Source organism: Miscanthus floridulus, chromosome 8 (genome assembly GCF_019320115.1).
Source record: "Miscanthus floridulus cultivar M001 chromosome 8, ASM1932011v1, whole genome shotgun sequence".
NCBI classification, from domain to species: Eukaryota; Viridiplantae; Streptophyta; class Magnoliopsida; order Poales; family Poaceae; genus Miscanthus; species Miscanthus floridulus.
Window position 1 is genome coordinate 105,370,855 of NC_089587.1, and position 27,982 is coordinate 105,398,836.

At 46.9% G+C, this 27,982-nt stretch overlaps 1 protein-coding gene across 1 annotated transcript; it reads right to left on the bottom strand.

Moving 5' to 3' along the window:
• Positions 1-24,736: 24,736 nt before the first annotated feature.
• Positions 24,737-27,957, bottom strand: LOC136473158 (cyclin-D4-2-like). Its single transcript, XM_066470841.1, has 6 exons — positions 27,393-27,957; positions 26,657-26,743; positions 26,458-26,556; positions 26,143-26,344; positions 25,919-26,034; positions 24,737-25,613 (listed from the first exon to the last, which is right to left on the bottom strand). Exons 1-6 carry the CDS (start codon positions 27,687-27,689, stop codon positions 25,344-25,346), a joined length of 1,071 nt encoding a protein of 356 aa, XP_066326938.1. The 5' UTR covers positions 27,690-27,957; the 3' UTR covers positions 24,737-25,343.
• Positions 27,958-27,982: the final 25 nt, after the last annotated feature.

Below are 27,982 nucleotides of genomic sequence, written 5' to 3' on the forward strand. Positions count from 1 at the left end.
GCCGCCTTCAGCCCTGGGACACAGAACCCGATGAAGATATACGACAACCACTATGCTCTAGAGAAGGATTTGCTATCTCCACAAACAACAGATATTCCGTCACCATGCTATGGACCCGAGGGAGCGACGCCCGCTTCCTGACCCCTCAGGTCTACCAAGTCAGAAGGCCTTGACCACGGTGTTACGCCAGACCCCGACCCCTCGTCCCTCCGACAAAGACTCACAGAAACCAGAAGGCGTGCGGAGCAAGGCCGGGAGAGGCTAATAAGTCAAAACCACTATACTACAGCCCATACCCTGCGTAGGGCAGCGTTCTATAGTCAACCTGACATTCTACAGAGACATCGATAGTATTGTAGGCACTTATCTTCCTTCACACTCATCAGGATGAAAAACGAAGCCAGGTAGACATGAGCCACAAGATTAGGCAAAGCCCTCATCCTTGTAAAGCCAGCCCCTTCATCTATAAAAGGGGATGCGCTTCTCCCATCAAGGGGAGGAACTTTGGACAAAACGAGACAACACATACACAGTCAAGCTGCCACGAAGCTCTTGACCTCATTTCAATCCTTCCGTCAGAGACTTGGGACCCATCCCTCTCTCGATCATTTGTACCCCCTACTACAAACCATTCTCGGTGCTAATAACATGAGCAGCAACAAACTAGACGTAGGGACATTCGGCCCGAACCAGTATAAATCTTGTGTCCTTTAGTGCACCATCCGAGCCTAACGCGCACTACCATAAATTTACTTGCCGGTGCTTGTACGAAACACCGACACCAACGGCATCATGCACCATGTTTTTTGGCAAGAGACCATCGGTGTTGCTGTCGAAGACGTCATTGTTGTTGACCGCCACCGATGTTTCCAACTTAGTAACCTTGTCAGTTAGCATGGAAATTCGTTTGTCCAATCTCTCCATGTTGTTGACAATGTTGAGTTCAATGAGTGCATCAGTGATGGCCTTCCTAATGGCCTCATTCATCCTTTTTTGGGCATCCTCTAAAATAGCTTGTAGTTGCTCTTGGTTGACACACTCGCTGAAACTCTTAGGATTGTTATCTCCAGTTTGATCACCTCCTGCCATTGTAAACACAAAACCAGGAACAAGTGAAAGTTATCCCTACCAAATGACTACGTGGTTGCAGTGGTGTCACTTTTCACAGCAAGTAGAAGCGTCTTACTAGGCTCTTATAAAGTTCTTACCAACGCAAGAGTGGGCGGTACAACCAGTGGCTGGTTCATGATACTTGTGAGGCAGTGGTACCGAGATTGCAAAGCCCTTTTTCTGTACCGATCTGAAGAATTTGTAGAGCTTGGAAGGCAAACAAAGAGTAATATGTATATCTGGCACACAAGTCAGTAACAGAAAGTAATGCTGAATTATAGTTCAAAGTACTTATTCTTGTTGCTGGTCTAAAATGCTCCAAGTACCAGGTGTGTAACAAACAAGCAAGTATGGTGAATAGCAAGGAGACAGGTGTGTGAAAAATAAGTATGGTAGATGGAAATAGCAACACAAACAAGGAACCAGACAGCACATGCTAACATAGCTCACTTTGGTCTTCTAGATGTGCTCCTCCAGATATTGTTCCTCTTTTGCCCCTCTCTTTTTTCTATTTTTTTGGGTTGTCGTTGTTTTTTTGGAAAATTTTGACTTTTTTATTTTATTTTTTTGATATTTTTTCTTCACTTAGGAGCATAAAAGAAGTAACCACAGAAAATATGAGCTTAAACAAGTGAAAGACGTGGCCTGTGGAATTTTCAGAATACGTGCTCAAAATCGACAAAAACCATGTGACCACGAAAAGAGGATCTTGTGACCACTTTTTAACCAATTTAAAAATCTCTGACCCCGACAAAGTGGGGGATGGACGGATCCAAAAAAAAGTTCTGGTCAATTTTGATATAAGGAACATCGAAATCAGAGTTCGTATGCGAAAACTAGACTAGTTTTAAGAATTGGCTCCAAATTAGAGGATAAAACAGAAACAATGTGCACAAAACTGGTCACAACAGCAAAGATTTGATGGAAACGATGGGAGAAAACACACGAACTGGACTCTAACATGACCTAACCAGTAACAAGACCTTGACTAGGACACAAATTCAACACGACGGACTCTGAAACTGAAATATGCAAAGACTATGGCGCGGAAGGTTCTAGGACAGGAAAAACGAGTATGGCACTAGACTATGGGACGAATGTGAAACACTCAAACTAGGGAATAAATGTGAACCTAACGATATACCTTAGCTCTGATTACCACTTAATGGAAAATGGGGATCCCGATCTTCCATCAGATAGAGGTAACTATCGTTGTGGCGGAGAATGACACACCGATCTGGCTTCAGATCGAACCCTGCAATCTTAGCACCACAGCTCCTCTGGTTATCAACCAAGTCACAGACTAGGTTGACCTCACCAAGAAAGCTAATCCTTGCCTGCGCAATGAAGAACACAAGCAAGAACAAGAAAGAACACAACTAAATTGCAGATGAATGATTAATCTCACGAAGTTGGGGTCTCACAAACCGATGAACGGCGAAATTGTTCTTGACAGAATAATCTAAGCAAAACCCAAACCCTAATGGAGGGGCGGCGGCTGTTTATAAAGACTCTAGGGTCATGCAAGACCCCTAGATGCACCCCTAATGGGCCCAAACACGATACATGGTCCAACAGACCAAAAGACGGTGTCGTAGCACCCTGTCAGATTCTAGATGCTGATTTGTTTCAACAATTCCTGTTGATTATGAAGAGCTTTTGATGTGAGACCACTTGTATTGGCTTCCTTATCAAATTAGCTTTCCATCCATATGTGGATCGTTGAAAACGGAGTCCGAATGCGTCCTGGGTGACCAGTTTAATGTAGACTGGTCCTGGAGGCCGACACAGACTCGAAATCATGTTGGACTGGGCCTCCGGTTCCTGTTGGACGTCCTTGCTGGTCATCTTCACCTCCACCATGTCCTCTAAGTCCTTCATGACCCTCTCCATTGTTCCTAAGCAAGACAACATTATTAGGTAGTAGTCTATTCGCAAAAGTATAAAAAGAATCGCTTAAGAACGAGCTCACCTCTAAATTGAGTTGACGCATTCGAGCCCGGGTCATTGGACCTTGCATGATGGTTGGAGGATCAGCGGGTACATCTGAAGGAGTGATGTCCTCATCAGAGGTAGCAGCCTCAACATCATGTACGCAAAGACGCTCGATGAGATGGGCGTCGACCGAACGCACCTCCGCTCAATCCAAGCGCCTTTCCACGGCGTCGTGCCTAGGAAGCAGGCCATGCCACTCGGATAGATCGATCTGCCCATTACCTTTGGGGATCAGTTCAATTACAGGACTGAGACCCTCACCTTCGAGGTGGTTGGGTTCCTCGGAACCTTCCACGCCATCTAGGGACATCCATGCTACATGAAGTTCATAGCCATCCCCAACTACATGTACCTCAAGCTAAAGATGCCAGGCCCCCGCAGGGTCATCACTGTCGGCACCTCCTTCCAGCGTGCCTACGAGTGCGAGGTCGAGTGCTGTGGCCATGCCATGGCAATCGTCACCTCTAGGGAGCTCGCCGCCCTCAAGGAGGAGGTCACCGAAGGAGCGCTCAACGCAAAGAAGTCGACTGGGTCGTTCGAATCGACCGAGGGCTCCAAGGAGGTCCTCATAGATCCCAGCAGCTCTGAGGGTAAAATGGTACGCATTGGTACCATGCTCTCTGCCGAATAGGAAAGCACACTCGTTGACTTCCTCCGCGACAACAAAGACATCTTTGCATAGAAACCCTTGGATATGCCAGGCATTTCGAGGGAGGTCATTGAGCATACCTTGAAAATCCATCCAGGCTCCAAGCCGGTGAAGCAACGCCTACGCCGCTTCGACGAGGAAAAGCGTAGGGCCATCGGTGAGGAGATAATAAAATTGTCGGCCACCGGATTCATCAGGGAAGTACACCACCTAGAGTGGTTAGCCAATCTTATCCTTGTATGAAAGAAGAGCAGGAAATAGAGGATGTGTGTTGACTATATGGGCCTCAACAAGGCATGCCCAAAGGATCCGTTTCCTTTGCCATGCATAGACCAAATAGTCGACTCTACCTCAGGGTGTGAAACCCTCTACTTCCTTGATGCTTACTCTGGCTACCATCAAATTGCGATGAAAGACTCCGACCAACTCGCGACGTCTTTCATCACCGCCTTCGAATCATTCTTCTACATTTTGATGCCGTTCAGTCTAAAGAATGCTGGGGCAACATGCCAGCGATGTATGCTCAGATGCTTCGGGGACCTCATCGGGTAGACCGTTGAGGCCTACATTGACGACATCATAGTTAAGTCCAAACGGGTTGACCACCTCATTACCAACCTTGAGCAAACCTTTGCGAAACTCCAAGCGAATGGCATCAAACTCAATCCCAAGAAATGTGTTTTCGGGGTCCCAAGGGGTATGCTACTCGCCTTCATCATCTCCGTGCGTGGCATCGAAGCCAACCCAGAGAAAATCTCAGCCATCACAAAGATGGGCCCAATTCAGAACATAAAGGGCATTCAGCAAATCACAGGGTGCCTCGCCACCCTTAGCTGATTCATCTCGTGCCTCGACAAACAAGGACTCCCCCTTTATTAGCTCCTGAAGAAAGCCAACCGCTTCGAGTGGACATCCGAGGCCTAGGAGCCGCTTGACATGGTCAAACTACTTCTAACAAAGCCCCCGATCCTAGTTCCTCCGAGCGACGGAGAATCCCTCCTGCTATACATAGCGGCCACCATGCAAGTGGTCAGCGCCGCCCTGGTAGTGGAACAGGAGGAAGAGGGGCACGCCCTCAAAGTCCAACAAGCTTGATGCATCGATCAGCTGCGCCAAGATCCAATCGCTGCCCCAGCCAAAGTCATTTCACCGACCAGCACCGCGATGATGGGCAACCCCTCTAGAGGGGAACTAGGGGCAACCGCATTGAACACCCTCGCCAACATGACAAGGAGGTCGACCAGGACATCCGAGTGCACCTCAACAATCTCTGAGATGCGCGATGATGTATCGACGAGCGCCATTTCGGTCGCCATGAAGAAGAAGTACGCTGCCGTCAAGAATACAAGCAAGAGTTCGGTGATCCGAACTCAACCCTCTAGCCACTCAACACCGACAATGCCATAGATTATGATGGTGACAATCCTGAAGGGTCCCTAGTATTCACGAGGGCTCTCTAAACACTCTAGTGGCCCCATGGTTTTAAAATCACTGGGGTCGAGCCCTATGAAGGACAGATGAACCCCACAGTGGCTACAAGCTTATGCCACTGCTGTATGCATTGCCGGAGGAGATACCAACATCATGGCAAACTATCTTCACATCATGCTCATGCCAACCACGATGAACTGGTTCACAAGCCTTGCCTTGGACTCCATCGGATCCTAGGAAGAGCTAAAGAAGGTCTTCACCAACAACTACATGGCTATGTGTACTCGACCGAGCACCAAGCATGATCTAAACCGCATCTACCACAAGCTGTCCGAGCTCCTTTGTAGCAACATCAGACATTTTTCCGAGATGAGGAATTCTATTCCCAACATCATGGAAGTTGAGGTCATCACCACCTTTGTTCGAGGACTCCATAACCACGACCTTTGCTCCAAGTTCAACCACAAGCCACCCACGAGGATTGGTGAGATGATTACAACTGTAAACCAGTATGTCGACGCTGAAGAAGCTGAAGTACGCTTCAATGAGGACGCGGGCACTCATCGCCCAACTCACCACAGCCATGATCACCACGACGACCGGCGCCATAATGACTGCCTCTACGACGACCCCAGTCACCATCAGGATAGTGGCCGTGATCAGCCAGAAGGATCCAAATCTAGTCAATATCACCACCGCCGACTAGACCATATCATCTCCGCTGTTGATGAACCTCGCACCAAGTGCACTATGATGAGCAGTACAACAAGATCCTTGATAGCCCATGCCCTCTCCACAAGAACACTAAGCATAAGATGAAGGACTGCCTTGGCTTGGCTAAGGAGTTCTAGGCCAAAAAGCAAGACGACGACAACAACGATGGAGCCGGAGGCCGCCGACCACCTAGGGGCAACAACAATGCCTTCCAAGATCACAACAAGGTGATCGCCACCATCTTTGGGGGCTCGCCTCCACCGAGAGCAGAAGAGAAAAGAAGCTCACCGCCCGCCGAGTGCTCGCTGTCAACACGGAAGACGCCATCGCCAACCCCAGCTATCTTGTAACACCCCAGGTGTTTGTCACCAGTTAAGCAGTGGGTTTGAGCTCAAACATGATAGATTAAGTGATGATGAAGATGTCAAGGTCAAACCTATGGAAATGAGCCCCAACCTAAACTCAGATATTGCACCCTTGCTTTACATATAGGCCCTTTTCAAGATATATGCTTGGCTAGTGTTATTGGAATATCTTCATGTGTCTCACATCAATACCCATCTATATGGGTCACTAGAAAAGTTTCATGAAGTTTGGAATAAAAAAGTCACATGAAATGATAAGTTATATCCTTATTGGAATGACTTTACTAAGTGCTTGAATTGCACTATTAAGTGAATAGAAGTATAGATAATCAACCAAACCTTGGTACCTTTCCCAAATGACTCTAATTGAACTCTACAACAAAAGTCATGAAGGGTTTGTGTTGAGCACATGCCAAGAAAAGGCCTCATTTGGTCAAAAACTCTAATTCTACGGTTATCGAGATGCTGCTTTGACCAAAGTAAAAGAATGGTTTATATTCAAGATACAAGGTTTGACCTTAAATAAAAGTTGTAGTATAGTTTGTGTACTACAAACTTTATTTAAGGACCCAAGTCTAAATCTATCTCTAAGCTTGACAAACAAAGGTCACAAGATTGATTCTGCTGCAGTCTTCAGCACTTAAGTCTGGAGTTTCGCTAAGCAACGACATCGACATCCCGCGTTCTCCAAATTTTGCTAAGCAACTTGAGTTGGTCCAAAAATAAAAGTTGAAGGTTATATTATGGAGAAGAGCATACAAAAAGTTGCACTGAGTTTGACCGAGTTTTGACCTTTGAAAGCGAGCTTCCGTGATCACCGTTGTTGTGTTGGCACTGCTGTCTTGGCAACTATTTTACCACTAATCCGTTGCTCTAATGACCTAAGTGCCTTAATAGAAAATGTAGAGTGGGTCGAGGTGAGGAAATGTAGATGGCCCAAATCTGCTCCCACCTTGCCCACCGCGACGCTCACCATGTGTTTGACGCTTTGCCGACGTGGTCTTCTTGCATGGACGCCGCACGCCCTCTCCCTTGCCATGTGCCCTCGCCTCCCTGCGGTCACCTCGCTGCTTCTCCATGCGCGCTAGGCCGATGTGGACGACCGGGCTCAGTCTCTCCCTTGCACCCTCGCCTCGCTGTTGCTCGCGAATGCGCGCATCCATGGCCGCCATGGCCGAGCTCGGCCTCGTCGCGTCCCCGCTGCTCAGCCCTTCCTCTTTCCAAGCCGTCAGTGCCATCATATTCCTCTCACCACGCCGCCCCTCCCGCACTCCCCTGTCAGCCATGCCATGCCCCACAGCGCTGGTGCCGCCTACCGCCGTCGCCCAGGCCGCCAACGTGTGTGGCTAGGCCGCGTTGGGCCTCTGCGGAGCAAGCTGCGGCCACCCACGAGTGTGCACCAACCTTCTGGTGCTTCCCCTCCATTCCCCCGCCGTCGCCGGCCCTTCTCCGGCCGCCACCGGCTGATTTCCCGGTGTCCTCTGTTCAAATTCGCGTCAGGGACCCCATAGTAGAATTCGACAAAGGGAAGGGGTCTAACTGAAAAGTCTGTGACTTAAATGAATAGTGCCAATAAGGACCTATTTGCAGTAAATTTGTTGAATCTTTGGAAATTCATAGTAATTCATAGGAAATTCGTAAAATAGCAAATAAGGACCTATTTGCTGAGAATTGATGTCTAATTCATAATTCATCACACAACTCATCAATTCTAGTATTCTTGAATTCACTACCATTGTCACTTCTAACTTTCTTGATAGTTGTTTCAAACTCATTGTGAATGCTCTTGACAAATGATTTGAATGTTGTAAATACATCACTCTTGTCAACAAGAAAGAACACCCATGTGTATCTAGTAAAATCATCCACAATCACAAATCCATATTTGTTTCCACCAATGCTAGTGTATGTAGTTGGTCCAAACAAGTCCATGTGCATCAACTCAAATGCCTTAGATATGCTCATTATGTTCTTCTTAGGATGTGTGTTACCAACTTGCTTTCTGGCTTGACATGCACTACATAGCTTATCCTTTTTAAATATGACATCTTTCAAGCCTCTAACTAAGTCATGCTTGATCAACTTGTTCAATTGTTTCATTCCAACATGACTAAGCCTTCTATGCCATAACCAACCCATGCTAGACTTAGTGATCAAACATGTTGTCAATTGAGCTTCTCTAGCATTGAAATCAACCAAGTATAAATTCTCATATCTAAATCCTTTGAAAATCAAGTTAGAGCCATCTACACTTATGATCTCTACATCATCCACACCAAATATGCACTTGAAACCAAGATCACACAATTGAGCTACCGATAATAGATTGAAGTTCAAGCTCTCTACTAGTAGCACATTGGAAATGCTCAAGTCATTAGATATTGCAATCTTACCAAGACCTTTGACTTTGCCTTTGCCATTGTCACCAAATGTGATACTATCAATCCCATTGCTCTTGTTTTCATTAATTGAATTGAACATTCTTGGATCACTAGTCATGTGTTGTGTGCACCCACTATCAAGCACCCAATGCCTTCCTCTGGCTTTATAATTGACCTACAAAAGAAGATCAATTCTTTTTAGGTACCTAAACTTGCTTGGGTCCTTGAAGGTTAGTTACCAAAGTCTTTGGTACCCAAATGGCCTTCTTCTTTGGGCCCACAATTGGTGTACCAATAAATTTAGCCTTCACACAATTGGCACCCTTAACAAGCATGTAACAAGAATCAAATTTAATTGAGGATACATTAGGTAGCTTGTTCTTGCTAATCTTGCAATTTTGCTCTATATGCCCAACTTGCTTGCATCTATTGCAAAACTGACCATTGCCCTTCACAAAGCTAGCTTTAGGAGTGACAAAGGCCGCCTTGCATTTCTTGGGGGTATAGCCTAATCCCTCTTTGTTGAGAGAAAACCTTTGGCTACCTAAGCACTTTAGCAACTGGGCATCTCCACCATAGGCATTGCCTAAGGCACGAGTGAGCTCATTCACCTCCTTCTTGAGAGTCTCATTTTCCACCATTAGTGAGGCATCACAAGTGAGACCATCACTCAAAGGTGAAGTACAAGTAGTAGTGCTACAAGAAGTATTAGTGGGAGCAACTACAATGGGCTTATAAAAAGTTTCATCAATAAGATCACATGTTAGTCCCACATCACAAGACATGATCACTTGCTCCTTCTTGGCCTCCTCCTTCTTGACTTGCTCGATGAGAGAGGAGTGAGCTTTTTCAAGCTTAGAGTGAGCTTTGCCAAGCTTCTCATGGGCTTCCATTAACCTCTCATGAGTGGCATTGAGCTCATCAAGAGATTGCTCAAGAAATTTGACTTTCTTGTTCAATTCTTTGCACTCCTTTCTCTTCATCTCAAAGCAAGTGTGCACTTGCTCACAAATATCCATGAGCTCCTCCTTGGAGTACTCTTCTTCATCATCATCACTCCTACAAGCATCACTTTCATATTCATCATCATCACTCACATCATGTTTTACCTTGGTAGACTTTGCCATGAGTAGGGATGAAAACGGATCGGATACGGACGAATATCACCGATATTACATTTGTTTTTATATTTCTGTCCGGATTCGGATTCGAATACGGATAGTGTCAACTATGTCGGATAGGATACGATTGGATATCGACATCATAAATATACGATTTGAGTATTCAGATACGGATACGGTATCAGATGTTGGATATCCGGACTCGGATACGGACAGATCTCAACCCCTCTAAATGGATTCAGTTTCGAATACGGTCGGAAAATATCCGTACTGTTTTCATCCCTAGCCATGAGGCATGTTGATGAAGTGTCGAAGATGGAGGGCTTGTTGTTGATGGCGATGCTTGCTAGTGCTTTCTTGATAGATTTCTTGCCATCATCACTAGAGTCATCACTATCCAAAGAGCCATCACTATCCCAAGTGACCACACAGCCTCCACCTTCTTCTTCTTTTAGAAGGTCATCTTTTTCTCCTTCTTCTCCTTCTTTTCTTTCTTGTCCTTCTTGTGCTTCTTCTTCTCATCCTCATCATTGTCACTATTGTAGGGACAATCCACTACAACATGATCGGGGCTCTTGCAATTGTAGCATCTTCTCACATATTCTTTGCTTTTGGTGTGATCTCTTCTCTTTCTTGCACCATACCCCTTCTTCTTCATGAATTTGCCCATCTTGCACACAAATAGAGCCATCGCCTCATCATCAATGTCACTAAGATCCTCATCATCACTTGATACTTTCTTGGACTTGACCTTGTTCTTGGATGATGAGCTAGCCTTGAATGCTACACTCTTCTTCTTCTTGTCTTCTTCTTCCTTCTTGTCATCTTTGTCAACCCCTTCCCTTTCCATACGGTATATCTCTTGTGTCATGACATCACTTAGTACTTGGTTAGGGGTAATCTCCTTCAATCCTCCTCTTATGATAAGCAATCTCAACATCTCAAATCTTGGAGGTAGGCACATTAAGAAACGATGAGAGACATCATCATCCTTGATATTCTCTACCAAAGCCTTCAAGTCATTGACAATTACTTGCAACCGATGGAACATCTCCAGAATGCTCTCATCATCCTTCATCTTAAAGCTTGTCAACTTATCCTTGAGGATGTACAACTTGGCACTCTTCACCGCTGGTGTGCCCTCATATGTTTCCTCCAATCTCTTCCACACCACATTAGCTCTTTCAAAATCCTTGATTTGCTCAAACACCTTGGAATCAATGGCATTGTATATGGTGTTGAGAGCCATTGTATTGCATTGCTTGTTGGTCTTGTCTTGGTTGGTGGGATTGTCAGGATCAATGATAGCATAGTCATTCTCGGTCACCTCCCATACCTGATCATTGATTGAACCAACATACATCCTCATCTTTCTTTTCCAATAATCATAGCATGTGCCATCAAAGAATGGTGGTTTGCCCCCCACATGGTTGAACACAACTTGAGCCATAATTTAACACAGAGGTTGTTAAGCCTTCAATCAAATGGTGACCATGGCTCTGATACCACTTGAAAGGTCCTAATATGGCTAGAGGGGGGTGAATAGCCTATTTAAAAATCTACAAACCGACTAGAGCAATTTGATGAGTATAACAAATAGTGAAATGCAAACTTGCTCTAGCTCTACAAGGGTTGCAAACCACCTATCCAACAATTCTAATTGTTATGATCACTAGGCACACAATTTACAAGGTCACTACTCACTAAGAGCTCTCATAATTGCTACACATAAGAGCTCCACTAGATGAACTTAATCCACAAAGCAAGCTCTCAATTCTAGCTACACTAAAGAGCTTGCTATAGCTAGTTTGCGGAAATGTAAATGAGTAAGTGAGGTGATTATACCGCCGTGCAGAGGAGTGAACCAATAACAAGATGAATACTTTATCAATCACCGGAAGAATACCAAAGGGCAAGAGACAACCAATTTTCTCCCGAGGTTCATGTGCTTGCCAACACGCTACATCCTTGTTGTGTCGACCAACACTTGGTGGTTCGGTGGCTAAGAGGTGTTGTATGAACCTTGTCCACACAATTGCACACCGCAAGAACCTACCCACAAGTGAGGTAACTCAATGACACAAGCAATCCACTAGAGTTACCTTTCGGCACTCCGCCGAGGAAGGTACAAATCCCCTCACAATCATCGGAGATAGCCACGAACAATCACCAACTCATGCCAATCCTCCTCCACTGCTCCAAGCCGTCTAGGTGGTGGCAACCACCAAGAGAAACAAGTGAATCCCGTAGCGAAACACAAATACCAAGTGCCTCTAGATGCAATCACTCAAGCAATGCACTTGGATTCTCTCCTAATCTCACAATGATGATGGATCAATGATGGAGATAAGTGGGAGAGCTTTTGCTAAGCTTACAAGGTTGCTATGTCAATGCAAATGGCCAAGAGAGTGAGTTTGAGCCAGCCATGGGGCTTAAATAGAAGGCCCCATGAAATAGAGTCGTTGTACCCCTTCACTGGGCACAACACGGGGTGACCGGACGCTCTGGTCAAATCAATCAGACGCTGAACCTCAGCGTCCGATCACACAATGCGTGCCATGTGTCCCCTCTCTTCAAAAGTTGATCGCCTGATCTCAATGGTCAAGTGATGACCGGACGCAGCAGCTCAAAGTGACCGAACGCTAAACCCCAGCGTCTGGTCGTTTCCAGTAAGCATTCAGAGATGACTTTTCATGATCAGACGCGTCCGGTCATGCTCGACCGGACACACCTAGTGTCCGGTCACATGGCAACTCTCATGTGCGCTGCCACGTCAGCAGGACTAGATGCAACCTTCCAGCATCTAGTCAGAGACCGACGCTGGCATCTTCATGCTTCACCTGACCGGACGCTTCGGTCCAACTGAGACTAGCATCCAGTCACTTACAGTGACCTCCGTCTTTTCCATCTAGAGCACCGATGAAGTTCCTAACCCTTGCTCCAATGTGCCAACCACCAAGTGTGTCACCTTGTGCACATGTGTCAGCATATTTTCACAAACATTTTCAAGGGTGTTAGCACTCCACTAGATTCTAAATGCATATGCAATGAGTTAGAGCATCTAGTGGCACTTTGATAACCGCATTTCGATATGAGTTTCACCCCTCTTAATAGTACGGCTATCGATCCTAAATGTGATCACACTCGTTAAGTGTCTTGATCACTTAAAACAAAATGGCTCCTACTATTTATACCTTTGCCTTGAGCCTTTTGTTTTTCTCTTTCTTCTTTTCCAAGTTCAAGCATTTGATCATCACCATGCCATCACCATCATCATGATCTTCATCATTGCTTCATTACTTGGAATAGTGCTACCTATCTCATAATCACTTTGATATACTAGGTTAGCACTTAGGGTTTCATCAATTAACCAAAACCAAACTAGAGCTTTCACACATGCACGGGCTTCGCACTCGACGTTATGGACTATGGGCTAGCCAAAGCCATGAGTTCAGTAACAAACTAACTACTCGGACGCTATTTATACTACGTATAATTGCGTTAGGGTTAACACTACAATGATTTTTTCACCGCAATACTAGCCAACTGCATAAACACGCACATGTCACTTTACAACATTTATACATATATATAAATGTCTGTCTGCACCCTTGCGCATTTTAACTACTCTCTCTGGTTATTACAGAATTTTCTTCGACTAGGTCATTGGGTTTCTCCATCGCCGTCCATCTCGCCGAACAGGTCAACGTCGCTGGCTAGTTTCTTCGCCGTGTCTTCCACCTCATCTTCCAGCTGCTGATGCTCCATCGTGCCCATCCCTCTAGCAAATCCGGCCCCTATCGCTTAAAGGTCAATGGCAGGGTAGTGGGACCAGACCACCGCTAGGGCGTGTGTAACGGCGGTGATGGTGGCGTCACGGTTGAAGCTTCTGAAATTCTCCCACGCCACCTTGCACCTATCGATGATGGTGTCTGGATGCAGCGGCCTACCGTTGGGCTAAGGAACCACCTCCAGGTCGACATAGTCGAGCACCGGCTTGACTCCGGCAACTATGACATTGAGCTTGCCCCTCTAGGTTCTAGCCTCCTGCTCTAGCACATCAAACTATGCCTTGGTCCTCCAACGGAACTTTGCAGGCACCACAAGGATATGTCAACTAAAGCAATTACTCCAGTAGTAACTCTGACCATGAAGTACTCACCTTTTAGCTCCTCGGCCAGCTTCTCTACTCGCCTAGTCACTTTCTCCTCCTCCTCCTAGAGTTGCCTGATGGTTTGGCGTAGCAGGGTGAGCTCCGCATCTTGCTCTACAAGCACAACAATCGTCAGCAACAATATGGCTGCTCAACAATGCAAAGCAAAATCACCGATACTCCATACCTTTTCTCTGCTCGGAGATGTTTCTGAGCTGCTCGAACTTCTGCTCCAGCTGCTTAGAAACACTAGTTAGCTGCTCGGAGACGGTGGCTAGCTGCTTAGACCTACCTCGTAGCTGCTCAGACACGGTCGACAACTGCTCGGACAGAACCCCCTTTTGGTATTCCAAGTCCCACACTTGAGACTCGACAAGATCTCGTTCACACTGGGCCCTCTAGATGTTTTCTCCATAACCTTCATCATCTCCTTTAGTTTTGCGTTTTCTTCGACGAGGGGCTCCATCCTTTTGATCAGTTGGCATCATTGTTTGGTAGTCCAAGTTATCCCCTGTAAGAACACCAAGACTATGAAGAACTCCAATCTCCAATGGAAAAGATGAACACTGATGATGCAATGTTAACCTTGATCTACTTCATCGCCATCGACAGGGTAGACTCTAGCCTCTTGAGCTCCCTGGTGGTGTCCTCCTCCTCAACGACCACCACTTCATCGCCTTGCTTGCAGAGGATTCAAACAACTTGGGGTCATGATTCCTCACGTTCGATTTCTTCCACCTCGTCCTCCTCCTCCGTAGCTAGTGGCACCACCAAGGTGCTCGGTGGCCAGACAACATGTCTGACCACGCCCTCTGACACCTAAGGGAGTGTCGTTTGCTCCTCAAGCACCACCGACTTATCCACTACAGACTCTGGCACAACGTCAGCAACTCCAGCGTCCGCCTCTGAAGAACCGGTGGCTACCGTTGTTGCCCTGGGCACTGCCACCGACCCGTCCACCGTCGGCACCAATCATTCGCCACCCCAAAGTCCACCAGTAGAGGCACTTGACTCCTCTGCTAGCTGCTGAGCACCCGGGGACTCCGGGACAGGATCTGTCGGCGTCGCCTCCATGCTGGGACCTACCCCGGCTGCTCACCGGTCTAGGTGGACATATTCAATTCCTCCGTACACCTTGCTCTGCATCAAATTAGCTCATCAATCGCCAAATGAGATAAGAATATGACAACAAAATACCAAAAAGGCAAGGATACTTATGTGTCGGCCTACCGGTACACTTTTCTAAACCAGCGCTGCCTACCCAAGCCCCTAGGCGTGGCCCTGGGGTCGACTCCCACGCCTAGGGATGGAGGTCTCATGGTCTCCAACGTCGCCCTCTTCTCCACCTGCTGCTCTAGGACTCCCCTCGCCTGATGCTCGAGGACTCCCTTCACCTGCTGCTCAGGGACTCCCTCCCCTTCCTTCGATCGCTCCTCCACGTGCGTGTTGCGTGGAGGCATTTCAGTGCTCGGAGGAGGAGCTACTGGAGTCTCGTCGTCATCCGACCACTCGGACATCGCCGCACTCTGTGTTCAAGTGGTGCAGTCACCGCCAAGCGAGATGCCGCTCTGCTTGTGGGGGGCGACACCCATCGCCTTCCTCTTCTTCTGAGCCAGCTCATCTGCTGCTGCCCTCTTCCCTCGAACTTTCTCCAAAACCGGGGGAGGACTCTCCACCCGACCAGCGTCCATGCCTCCGGACTCCGACTAGGCGCTGACGGCTCCTTTCTCAGGCTAAGCTGGTGGCCGGGCGTCTACCGCCTATGGCCAATCGCCCCTCGGCATGCTCGAGAAGTACACCACTCGTTCTTGTGAATGAATCTTTTCATAAGTGAATCAGTTTACTGCTCCGCAATAGTACAGGATAAAATAAGATCAGGAACAAATAAATGAGATGTTTACCTAAGGTGGCGGGTTCGTGCAGTTAAAGGGCCTCATCTGCCCTAACACGCTGAATGAGGCAAACGGAGTGAATAGCTCTATAGCCCGCTCTAGCACGTCGTCCCTCGATAGCATCTCTATCCTCTCTCGGGTGCCGTCGGTGTCACCCTTGAAGTCATAACCCGTGTGGGCCCTCTCCTTGTAGGGCTAGACACGGCGCACTATGAAGCTCATCGCCACTAGTCCACCGTTGGTCTTCATGCCCTTTATTAGGCTAAAGAGCTCCCTCACCTGCTCCATATCAGCATCGCTTGGCCTCTCCGACCAGCTTTTCTGGCTCTCCAGGACATGGTCGGCATTGCAGTGGATGGTAGGTTGGCTTTGCTTCATGTAGAACCACCTCGCATTCCACCCCTTCAGCGACGTGTTCAGCGGCATAGAGAAGTACTCGCTCGCCATTCCATCACGCAGTTGAAGATACACGCCACCAACCACCTTGGAACCACCTCTGCCCTTCTTTTTTAGTCAGAACAGGTGACGAAAGAGGTTGAAGTGGGGAAGAATCCTGAGATACGCCTCATAGAAATGAATGAAAATCAAAATGTGCAAGATGGTGTTTGGGTGGAGGTTGCACAGACTGACTCTCCAGAACTCCAATAGATCCCTCAAGAAAGGATGAACAGGAAATCCTAACCCGCACCAAAAGTAATCCTCAAATACTACAGCTTCGTTAGTATGGGGCATTAGGTAGGGCTCACCGCTGGATGGCCACCATTCGGCGGTGATGCAGTCAGGAAGAATGCCCGCCTCCACCATCCTATTGAGCTCCGCCTCCCCCATGCGCGACGGCACCCATTCTTCATCACGGCTGACTCTGGCGCTCGCCTTCTTTGAGTTACCAGCTCCCTTCTTCGGTGCCATCTCTCATACCTAGTTTGGGATTGGTGGTGGAAACGCGTGTGAATATGAATCTGGAAGCATGAGGGCTGAGGAGGAAGCCAAAATGGAAAAGTGGCAAAGGTGGGAGCGTGGGGTGTGGCGGCACAGTTATAAAGCACTCCCCCCACCTTCTGCATTCGAGGGTTTTTGGGAAACTGCTCCACGATTTGCGCCTCTCTGCATTCTTTGAAATAGCATGGTGGGCCATACCTGGGCTTTCACACAACTATAGCCCGTATCGCCCATTTATCATCACAAGTTGTTACTGCTCACCGAATATTCGCCAACTTCTCCGCCATCTATTATGGCTCAGTAATTACTACTGTACAGCCATTACTCCATTTTTTCTCCATGATTTGTTTTCTCCAAGATTTCCACTTGTGGCTCGGGGCCTGACTCCTCAACACGACTGGGCTCCTCACCGCACTAGGGACTTTCTTCTGTTGACTACTGTTTTTGACCTAGGCACCACGTGACCACGTCACCAACTGTTAGGCTTAGGGACTAAGTGGACACACTTCACCTTGCGGTGAATGTGCTTTTATCATTTTGGGGCTACACCCGGGGACTAGCTGCCTGCTCGGCTGGTTTTGTGCTTCTCTTTACATTGGACCCTGACACCACATGACTACGTCACCTACTGTCAGGCTTGGGGACTAAGTGGGCACACTTCACCTCGCGGTGAGTGTGTTTGCTTTATTCTAGAAGACTCCATGCCTCTTGAAGCTAAAGAAGACTATCTCCCTTTCTCGTGGTCAGACTCTAAGTGGCCACACTTGGTCCACTGCGAGGAAATTTTTGAGTCTGAACTTGAGCTCCTTACACCCTTATGGCAAGCCGTACTTGGGTTACACTGCTCGGCAAACCACATGGGTTGCGCCCCTAGGGGCGGCCCAGCCCACAAGATGAAGCCTTGTGGGGCACGATGCTGCTCAGCGTCTCCCACAAGGCACCGAGAAGATATCATGAAGATACTACGAGATCTGTTAGGATATATATAATCCCATGATTCTTGTAATCTGTTATTACTTTCTGGTTATCTCCTAGATCTAACCGACTTGTAACCTTGCCCCCAGACTATATAAGGCGGGCAGAGACACCCTCCAAACACATGCAATATCATACGATAGCCAATACAATCCAACAGACCATAGGAGTTGGGTATTACGTCATACTGACGGCCTAAACCTATCTAACTCGTGTGTCTCTATTGCCTTCTTGTTCTCGATTACACGCATCTCTACCGATCAATCTACCTTCATGGGATACCCCTCGGAGGACTACCGATGATATTCTATTGACAGTGACCCTACATGAAGTTCCCCTTACTATCATCTCTGATAGAGGATCAATTTTTGTCTCTCGTTTCTAGGAGCAACCGCAGCAATGTCTTGGTACTCGTCTCCTCAGAAGCTCAACATATCATCCACAAACTAATGGTCAAACTGAAAGGGTGAACTAGGTGCTCGAGGATATGTTGAGAGCATGTGCCATTTCTTTTCCTGAGAAGTGGGATGGGTGCCTGAAGTTAGCTGAATTTTCTTACAATAATAGCTACCAAGAGAGCATTCGCATGGCACCATTTGAAGCTCTATATGGAACGAAGTATAGGACACCACTTAACTGGGTTGAAGTGGAAGACCATGGATATTTTGGGCCTAATTTCAACAAAGAGGCTCAACAGCAAGTAAGCATTATTTAGAGTCACTTGAAGGCAGCTCAGAGCCTACAGAAACCTTATACAGACAAGCGAAGAAAGCCCTTGTAGTTTGCAGTTGGGGATTATATATATCTCAAGGTGTCTCCTATGAGAGGGGTGCATCGGTTTGGTGTCTATGGCAAGCTAGCCCCTCGATATGTGGGTCCTTACAAGGTTCTGGCACAGTGTGGCCCAGTTGCTTATCGTCTCAGCTTCTCGGTATTTTATCAACGGTACACGATGTGTTTCACATCTCATAGTTGAAGAAATGTTAGCGGGTCTCTGATCAAGCTATGGAAATGGAAGGGCTTCCCCTCTAGCCTAATTTGACTTATATTGAGCACCCTATCAAAAACCTAGACGAAAAGGAAAGAGTGACAAGGAATAATGTGGTAAAGTTCTACAAGGTGCAGTGGTAGAACCACTCTAAGGATGAAGCCACGTGAGAACAAGAGAGTTATATACTGAAGCTTTACCCCCACCTTCTCTCTAGTTCAGATAAGTAGTTGTTTACATTGAAATGTATTTCATATCTTCTTTCCCACACTAGGCACATGAAATCTTGGGTCGAGATTTTGTTTTAGGGGGGTAGATTTGTAACACCCTCGGTGTTACATTGTATAATCTTTTGCTAAAACACTGCATGAGCATCATGTTATGTGATAGTGTATGAATTATAGTGTGTAAATCAATTCCTGTGACTTGAAACGTTCATCGGAAACACGAAACAAATGTTATATTTCATATCACGTTATATCGCTTAGAGTTCTAGACAATTTTTTATTGAACGAAAATGCTATAGAACGCATACCCAGCACTTTAATAAAGTTGGTAGTGTAAGCTTCGTAGGTGACGATGAAATACTTGCGATCGAGAACGGGATTCGCTAGTTAGCTTATTTAATAGCTCGCAAATCGCATTCGACTCAAAACCGATCAAGACGTAGTCAAATTTCTTAAGTTAGAAAATGGGTTGATGAGGCTAAGTTTGGGAATTTTGTAGGCGAATTGGATTAAGAAGTAGTGTAATTTCATGGCTAGTTTTAGTAGCTTGATATACCATCTCGAGCGTAAAATAGTTGGTTTAGCAACTGGATCATCGAGTTGGATTTTTTAGCAGCTTTAAAAAGCGTGCATGATGTGTACCAGACGGTTTTAGCGTCTGGGCGTGGTCACCATGCCCAGCACTCGGCGTTGCCGTGTCGGCCACCGGACGCGCACGGCGCACATGCCCGCACGCATGCCACCGCACTGGCTAGTTCTGACACTAGCTCCACGCTGCTGGCCTTTGCCACCTGCTGCCGTGCCTTGGCATATGACTCACGCACACATGCGCAGCTAGGGCCCGGCGAGCCTAGCCGCTCTGCCATTGCCGTCACGTCGAGCTGCGTCCATGGTCGCGCTGCACTCCGACCACCGCTCGCACGGTCACTGCTGCTGCTGACCCTTCATGGCTGCACACGCGTGGGCTTGCCCCGCCTACCTTCCCCATCATGCCCATGCTCGATGCGATGCCACGCTACTACCTCTCCAGACCAGTGCCAGCCACCTAGGCGCGTAGGGCCGAGCCACCGTCGTCTTGCGAGTCAAGCCGCTGCGGTTGCATGTCGTTGTGCCGGTCTCGTATGCGCATGGAACCATCCCCGTCGCGTTATTGTCCTCTCCCATTTAGTGGTTACGCCATGCCACGCTCCCCATCATGTTGCCTTGAATGGCGTCGTGCTGGCCGAGCCGCGCCAAGGCAAAACTCGCAGAGCCTGGCCCTACCTCATAGTTGTGCGCGTCTAGAGCTTGATTTGGAGTCTAGCATCACGCCAAGCCTGCCACTGTTGCGGTCGTACGATGTCGGGGCGTCAATTTGAGTTTTCCCCATCGCCGACCACCACAAGACTGAGTTGAGTCATCCATCTAATTAGCCTTGCATAGTCCACCTCCTTCCAATTAACTGTGCACCCAAGTAGCTCTGGTAGTTAGCTCGCGATTAGAATCGACCCAATGAGCTTTTGTCCTCCAGTGAGGTAATGCGGGGCATTTTCCTCATGCAGCCTGCCATGATCGTCGAGGCAGGTGCTTGGCCAGGGCGTCGCTCCGTGCTCCGTTGTTTCAATTTAGCGGTGCTTTTGTGTCTGTTGACTTGGTTGCCTCGTTCATGTAGCAGTTTCGCCGGCAGAGCAGCAGGTCACCAGGGACGCCATCGCTGCGCTTGCCACGAACTAGAGCAACCCCATGCTCGTGGCCAACCACCCTACCAAGCCCCACGACTTTGTCCAGGCCGTCCTTCACGTATCTGGTGAGGCACCTTTGCTCCTAGGGTAGCGGTAGAGTCATTGGGCTAGGTTAATTCATCAATGCAGGTGTCACCGTGGCCAAACCCTACCATGGTGCAAGGCCATGCCTTTATGTGGCACCAATCGTGGTGTTTATTATGTCTATCGAATGTGCTTGTGATGAGGAGTGTCACGGTGGTGAGGATTGCTGCCGAGGAGGTCCGTGCTCATCAGCATTTGGCTGGAGATGCCGTGGCCTCTATTAAGTTCCGACCAGGGACCTTGAAACCAGAATTCGAAGTGAACCGGGGGGTTCAGTGCGAGCGTTAGAGAGAGAGTGAAATAGTCGAAAGGACTGCGGGTTCATTTGGTTGAAAGCCAGGGTCTCTTTTGCATAATCGTCGGAGTGCATGTGGGTCTCCCCGCGTTGGGCCACTATCGTGCGTGGGCCGAGCCGCTCGCTCGTGGGCCGCGCGAGTGGATTTCAGTTTTTCAATTTCCAGTGAAATTATGAATGTTTATTCAATTTAGTTTTGAGCTGAACTTTAAAAAATAATAGTAAATTCTATAGATGTTCAAAAATAATGAAGTAAAATTTGTTAGGTTCACAAAAATGCATCTATCTGTTGGTGTAGTTAGTTTACAGTGAGTTGTGATAATGATAGGTTCATAAATTCAATTTAGAAAGCTTAGTATTATATAGCTTAATATTTGTAGGAATTTTTGTGGTAAATTGTTGATAGCTTTAGCCATAAAATTTTTACAGTAGGTTCATTAGATTATTATGTATTCACTATAATTTTTGTAGCCCTAAAGTAGGTTGATAAATAGAGTAGCTAGTACTCCTTGTTTTATCATATATAGAGTAAATTGGTATTAATAGTAAGAATACTTTTAGTTGCTAAGATAGTATATGTCATGCTTCATACTTGTTAGTGGTAACAGTAGGTAACTTAGCACCTTAGCCGGTAGAACTAGCTTAGTAGATTGATAGGTGTATAAGTATTTTAAGAGTTAATGTTGTCCTATTACTAAGTGTTGCATCATCATTTCATTCATGTAGATCATGAGTTGGTAGAGTTCATGCCTGCGGACGAACAGAACTACGAGGAGATTATTGAGGAGTACGAAGAGGAGATTCTCATACAGGAGGGAGCCCTAGAGCCGTTCGATGCTGATTTTGTTGACCCACCGCCTGCCCAAGGCAAGCCCAGGTGCATAACCCCTATTTTTAAATGATCAGTGAATATATATTATGTGCATTTACGGTACAGATATTTTTTGGAAACTACATGCATAGATGTACTTACCTATGAGTCCTACTAGTATAGGTTGAGTAGCTGCTATGCTCAGGGTATCGGTAGCGTGAGTAACCTACCGTTACTCACAATAGGTGATAATTATGATCACTCATGATAAAATGGTGGAAAGGAAAAATGGTGACCGAGTAGAGATATGGTTTGGGTATTGGTGGGTGTAAGAGGTTGTGTCATGCGGCCAACAAGGCATAGCTTGGTTACACTTTTTTCCTGTCTGTGTCGGTTAAGAACCAGCCGTTGCATAAGTCTCTAGGCAAGTCACAGATTTATTATTCCGAGCACATACCTGGATATGGGCGCAGGAAAGACTTGTTGCTCTCTTGTCGTAGGTTCCGGCTCTTTATGGACCGACTGATTATAGGCGGGGATGGTGGAGGTCCTTGCACCGCACTAAGTCCGGGACTTAGGAGCGGAGGCTTGGAGTCCAAGTTTGGACGGGGACCTGGACCCTGTGATAGGAGGGTAGTGGGTTGGTCCTGCTTGTGCCTAGGGTACAAGCGGGACGTGTGTTTTTAGGGTACCCAGCTGGGGGCATTGATTCACGAATCGTCGGAAAATCCGGAATGGCTTGTCTACGGTCTAGCACCGTAGTAAGAACTGAAAGATGGAAGGTGATAAAATAGAACTGATTGCTCAACTCTTGCTTGAAAGTAGAACAGGTGCTTACATAGAATGGCTAGATAATAAATTAATCATGGCTGCTAACAATAACATAAATAAGGACTCACTATTAGTATTGCTTTCTACAAAAAGAAAATCAGTAAACTATAAAGCTTTGCATATCCCTTAGAGTCGGGAAACTATTCCCTCTGGTCGGATAAGTCTTGCGAGTACATTATGTACTCAGGGTTTATTTAACTCCATTGCATGTAATGCTTGAGGAGTACCATTGTGTGAAGGATTCTTCTGGTGGGCACAGACGGATCCTTGTTCTTTAGCGATAGATGTTTATTATTCCGCACTCCGACTTTGGAACTGTAATAATATATTTCTGAGAACTCTGGATGTATGAAATGAATTAAGTATTATAACTCGTTCTCATTATTGGATCCTCGGGGGAAAATATGGACTATTCGGGCTCTCCCTTGGGGTGTGCCCGATGGAACATGTCCGTTGTAGCTCGCTTTTGGGGTGCTTAGTGTCTGGTGGAAGACGAGCGCCTCCGTAAGTGTGTTATTTCCGACGGTTCTGCCATATTTTTAACGAATAATATTTTCCAATCACATCCATTTTTATTTTGGATCCGGACACGAATTCGGATTAAATGACGATGAAAAGATATCAAGTAATTTGGTTATACATTTCCAGCCCTCCACGATCATACTACAAGGATCTGAATAATTTGCCTTGTTAACACTTAACATTACTAAGAACTCCTGAATTTGAGTATATGTTGATAGCTAAAAATGTCAGCTTTGGTACTTTGTCAAAATACATAATCGACTTTACCATTGTGTTTTCTCTCGTCGAGATGGTAAAAAAATGGAACGTTCAATTTGAAGTCCGAATGGAGTTAGGCCCTCGGGAAGGTGTCACTACATCGGAAGTTCTGACGAAAGTTCCAACTTTCGCAAGGCTGGAACTTTCGACTACTTGTCGGAACTTTTGACTTTTTTAGTCTAAATCTAGGAGAGTTCAAACTTGATCCAAACCCGTGGGAAACTTGCACATTCCGTATTGGAAAGGTTTTCTACTGGGATAAGACCACTTCCCTCTCTATATATTGGAGAATCATGGATGATTGAGTGATCCAACATCCAATCGATCTTTTTTTCATATATTACCTCTTTACCCTACTTTTCCAGTCTCTCAACATGATTCGGCGGCGTTGACGCGTTGTAGGTGGTCTTGTTGATCCTAGGAAAATCTCGACGTGCATCTCCTTGACGGGTCTTCTAGAATGTGTTCTCGAGTGATCTCAGGCTCTATTGGCTAAGGACAGACTTTAAATCAGCCTAACTGATCTCTTGATGGGTTTTGCTGATCTTGGAGTTATTTGCTGCATGTGATAGGTCGTGTTAGTCCTTGATGGTTGTGATCTGAATCGCCATCAACACTATCCTTAGTGCTTGTTTAGTTCCCAAAATTTTGCAAAATTTTTCAAGATTCCCCGTCACATCGAATCTTTGGACGCATGCATGAAGCATTAAATATAAATAAAAAATAAAACTAATTACACAGTTTAGACGAAATTCACGAGACGAATCTTTTAAGCCTAATTAGACTATGATTGGACACTAATTGCCAAATAACAACGAAAGTGCTACAGTGCCATTTCCCAAAAAAAATCGCCAACTAAACAAGGCCTTATTTATGTTGCTTTTGTGATTTCTATAATCGAAGCCGCACGGCAGTGAAGTCAGAACGGCCGAATGGAATCCAATCAGTATGGGAATTCAGATTCTTGATACCCCTGATATATCCAACTGTTTATTTAGACGGTGGAATTAAACAATGTATACTATCAGTAGGCAGCTCCTACTAATTCGATGTAATTTTGTGTTCCCAACGCTCCTCCTGACAAGGTCCTCCTTTTAATTCCTAGAGAAAGCAATGCCCATGGTCTCAAAGCAGACAAGCAGGCAGGCATGCCAAGATTAAATTAAAATTAAAAAGAAATGATGAACAATAATGATGATTGGTTGTATCAGTATTACTGAACTAAACCCACTTCCCTTCGTCATAGATTCTGTTCACTTCCTTTTCTTATGTTAGCCTCTTAATTTATTCATCTGGGTCAACTTTTTTTTGTCACAAATACACTTCTCGTCTTCTACATTTTCTCTTCACAATGAAACTGAAAAAAGAAATAATACTAGAAACTACTAAAGCAATTTATCAGATACTCCAACATAGGCAGGCCAGTGCCTAGTTCTTGGAGTACATATTGCCTACGGTCTACTCTGGTCCCTCCAGGCCTTCACCATCTTTATTCTGATCATCTCATCGATCTCCTCCAGCTTTGTGTTCCTACAAAGCCATGGTGCGCCCATTGTGGCACACCATGCTTGTGCTGGCTGTCTGTCTCCCTCCTCCGGTCCTTGCAAAGAAAAGCTCAGCAATTTAGGTGTTGTCCACCTCACATCTTTATTCATCAACTTCTTGCCCTCTCCTCTCGTCATGTCAAAATCCCCTCCCTTTTCGCCTCTCAATGCACTTCCATCTCACACAGCACCACCACTGTCGTTGCAATCGAAGCCATTTGACCTTTCTTTCACCAAGATGAGTGGCGCGCGCGGTAAAAAAATCAAAAGCAGACTACACTACTCAGTTCACTCTGATCATTGGGCACGCACTTTGACCGGTCACTGCAGCAATCCATCATCGGCTGGTGAGTTTTCTCCTTTTGCTGGTCACTGGGGGAGAGGAGCTTGAAGAGCCAGAGGCCCCATGTGAGGCAGCAACAGTGGCTGCTGCCGCGGCATCGTCTTCGCTCTTGTAGCTGAGGCAGCCCGCGTCCAGGACCCCTACAGGGCTCTGCGGCACAGGCACAGGGGAGGAGGTCCTGCCGTTCGCAGATTTTGGTGGCACAGTGTCAATGGCCGAGGACGCCATGGACTGGATCGCTTCCTGGCACCGCAACACCCGCTCCTGCAGACACAGCCAGCAGCCCAAGGCAGGCAGCAGCACATTAAATTACTCGCCGATCGAGCTCACACACACAAACACACGGGTATAAATGCGTTTCACGCATCTGTACCGGGGCCGCGTTTATGCAAAGCAGGGCAATTGTATACGGTCGTGGATTATTATTATTAGCTGATTTGGTGTGAAAGAAAAATACTATTCTAGCTAGAAATTTATGCTCGTTTACGACGAAGTGCATTTGTTTAGCCTAAACAAACTAGCTAGGGGACGAAATGAGTTCGCATGAGGGAGGCTTTGCTTCAATGTACCTTATCTACGTGGGTGCAGGCGTTCTCAATGCCTGCGACGTTCACTTCTCCGACGACCACGGAGGCTGCAACTGCGGCGGCGATCTCAGACGGCCTAAACCCTATGCAGCAGGTTCCTGTCGTGCAGCAATACATAACAATGGTATTAGTTCAAGAGCACGAAATGGCATAATAATCCATATACCATTTCCACTGATATAATGACAATCATGCTCGTGGTATACCTCTGGCTGCACACAAGATAAGCTCTGCGGATTGAAAGAACCAGCTTCTTGGCACCACGTTGCCACCATTGAGCTTGTTTAGGAAGTAATCCATGTAGGAGAAAGGTGTGACGGCCTGCATCCTCCAATTGAGGGTGCTTAGAACAAGAAGCTCCATTCTCTGGATCGTCTTCGCCTCAAACACATAGCGCGCGTCTCCGACCTGATTGCACATGCCAACCACGCTTAGAACAAGACCAGATGAATAATGAGGAGAAAAAAAACAAACAATGTTCATCTTCATTGCAAGCAATGCCAAACACACAGTTTACCCACCTGAAGGTCCAGGGATTGCGGGACGGCGGTTTCCTCCATCTTGGCGGCTAGAGAAACACACGCCACCGAGAGGAGTTGTGTCATCCAGTCCTTGCCTTCCTGGAAATGACATGGGCGATAAACGTTACTACTGAATTAAAAAGTTACTTGATATTGACAGCATTGGCAAGGTAACTAAGAATGATCTTGTGATTCTTACCGGCAGCTCGTACCGTGACAGGAAACGATCAAGATAGTTCACTGCCAAGTAGGCAGTGAGAGGACGAAAGTTGTAGTATGTGTAAACCTGCAGAAAGTTCACAAGTTAGCAATCACGTGGAAATTAAAAGAAGTGAAGCTATTGTGTGGTAAATGATTCACGTGAAATATATTATGAAATTTTGTGAAAAATATTTTGAGTTTGGCCTAAAAATGCGGACATGTTTTTCTCGAAAATGTAAAAAGAACAATGTTGAATCAGACAGTGCATCTTTGGTATCTCGTGATTCAGGAAGCGGACGAAAGGCCAACTTTGGCTGAGATGGTCCCCGAGTTTCACCCGGGAAAAATGGTCACGGCATATCGACAAGGCACGTTACAACGAGCGTTTTCCGCCTAAGTACTGAAATCATTGGCGTAAGTTGCTTGGCTACACGCCTAAACACGCACGCAATTCGACCATGAAAGAAATGATTGAAGCGGCCATCAGCATTGCAAAGATAGAAGAAACAATCTATGCTCCATGTAAGGAAGATCAAATATTGCGAGTGTTTGGATGCAGAAACAAGAAAATAAGCGTCTTTCTAGATGAACACAACTCATGCAAATCATGGAAATGGAAATGGAATGCGCTCCTACAGGTCTCCTGAGCAGTAAGCAATGAGTCAAAATGTTTCCTTTTTTTCCATCCCCCTGTCCGGCCACACCACAGGCACTCAGATCAATCAAGAACCTACCTTCCAAATCCAGTCGATGGCCTCCCGGCGGACGCAGAGATCGACGCCGCCGCGCAGCCTCTCGCCGTAGTCCGCCCTCGGCATGTGCTCCCGCTCCTTCTCCACCAAACCGGCCACGCATTCCTCCGACGGCGGCGGGAACAAATCCACGCCGACATCGTCCCCGTAGTCCGGCGACCGGCCTCTCTTTCTCCCGACCGCCTCCAACTCCTCCTCCTCCTCAAAGCACAGGATGCTGCTGTGCTCCTCGGCGCAGAGGAGCATGGACGCGGCCACGTCGTAGCAGCTCGGCGCCATGGCTCTGTACTACCGGTGTATCCCACTCCCACCGGGCACCGGCAAGCCAAAACCAAAGCCTGCGCCTTTTTCCGGCTGCGTCTCCCTCTCCTGCCGTGCGCCGCTGGTGACGTAACCGGCTGGGTGGTGGCTGGTGCGCGTGTTTGGGTAGCGAGCAGAATGCGGCAGTGCCGAGTGGAGAAGGACAGGGGGGAGGACGGACGGAGGAGGCAGAGTGCGGTGCAGTTGTGCCGTGCGGCTGCCTGGCTGTGCCTCGCCCTCTCGTCTCCCCCCCTCGCGCTTTGTACCGGGGA

What these genes read in the sequence shown, in the direction of transcription:
- LOC136473158 (XM_066470841.1), bottom strand. Translation starts at nt 27,689, where the DNA reads ATGGCGCCGAGCTGCTACGACGTGGCCGCGTCCATGCTCCTCTGCGCC. An exon ending in TGTCACGGTACGAGCTGCCG is followed by an intron (nt 26,557 to 26,656) that starts GTAAGAATCACA and finishes TGTCATTTCCAG; the next exon opens with GAAGGCAAGGACTGGATGAC. An exon ending in TATCTTGTGTGCAGCCAGAG is followed by an intron (nt 26,035 to 26,142) that starts GTATACCACGAG and finishes GCTGCACGACAG; the next exon opens with GAACCTGCTGCATAGGGTTT.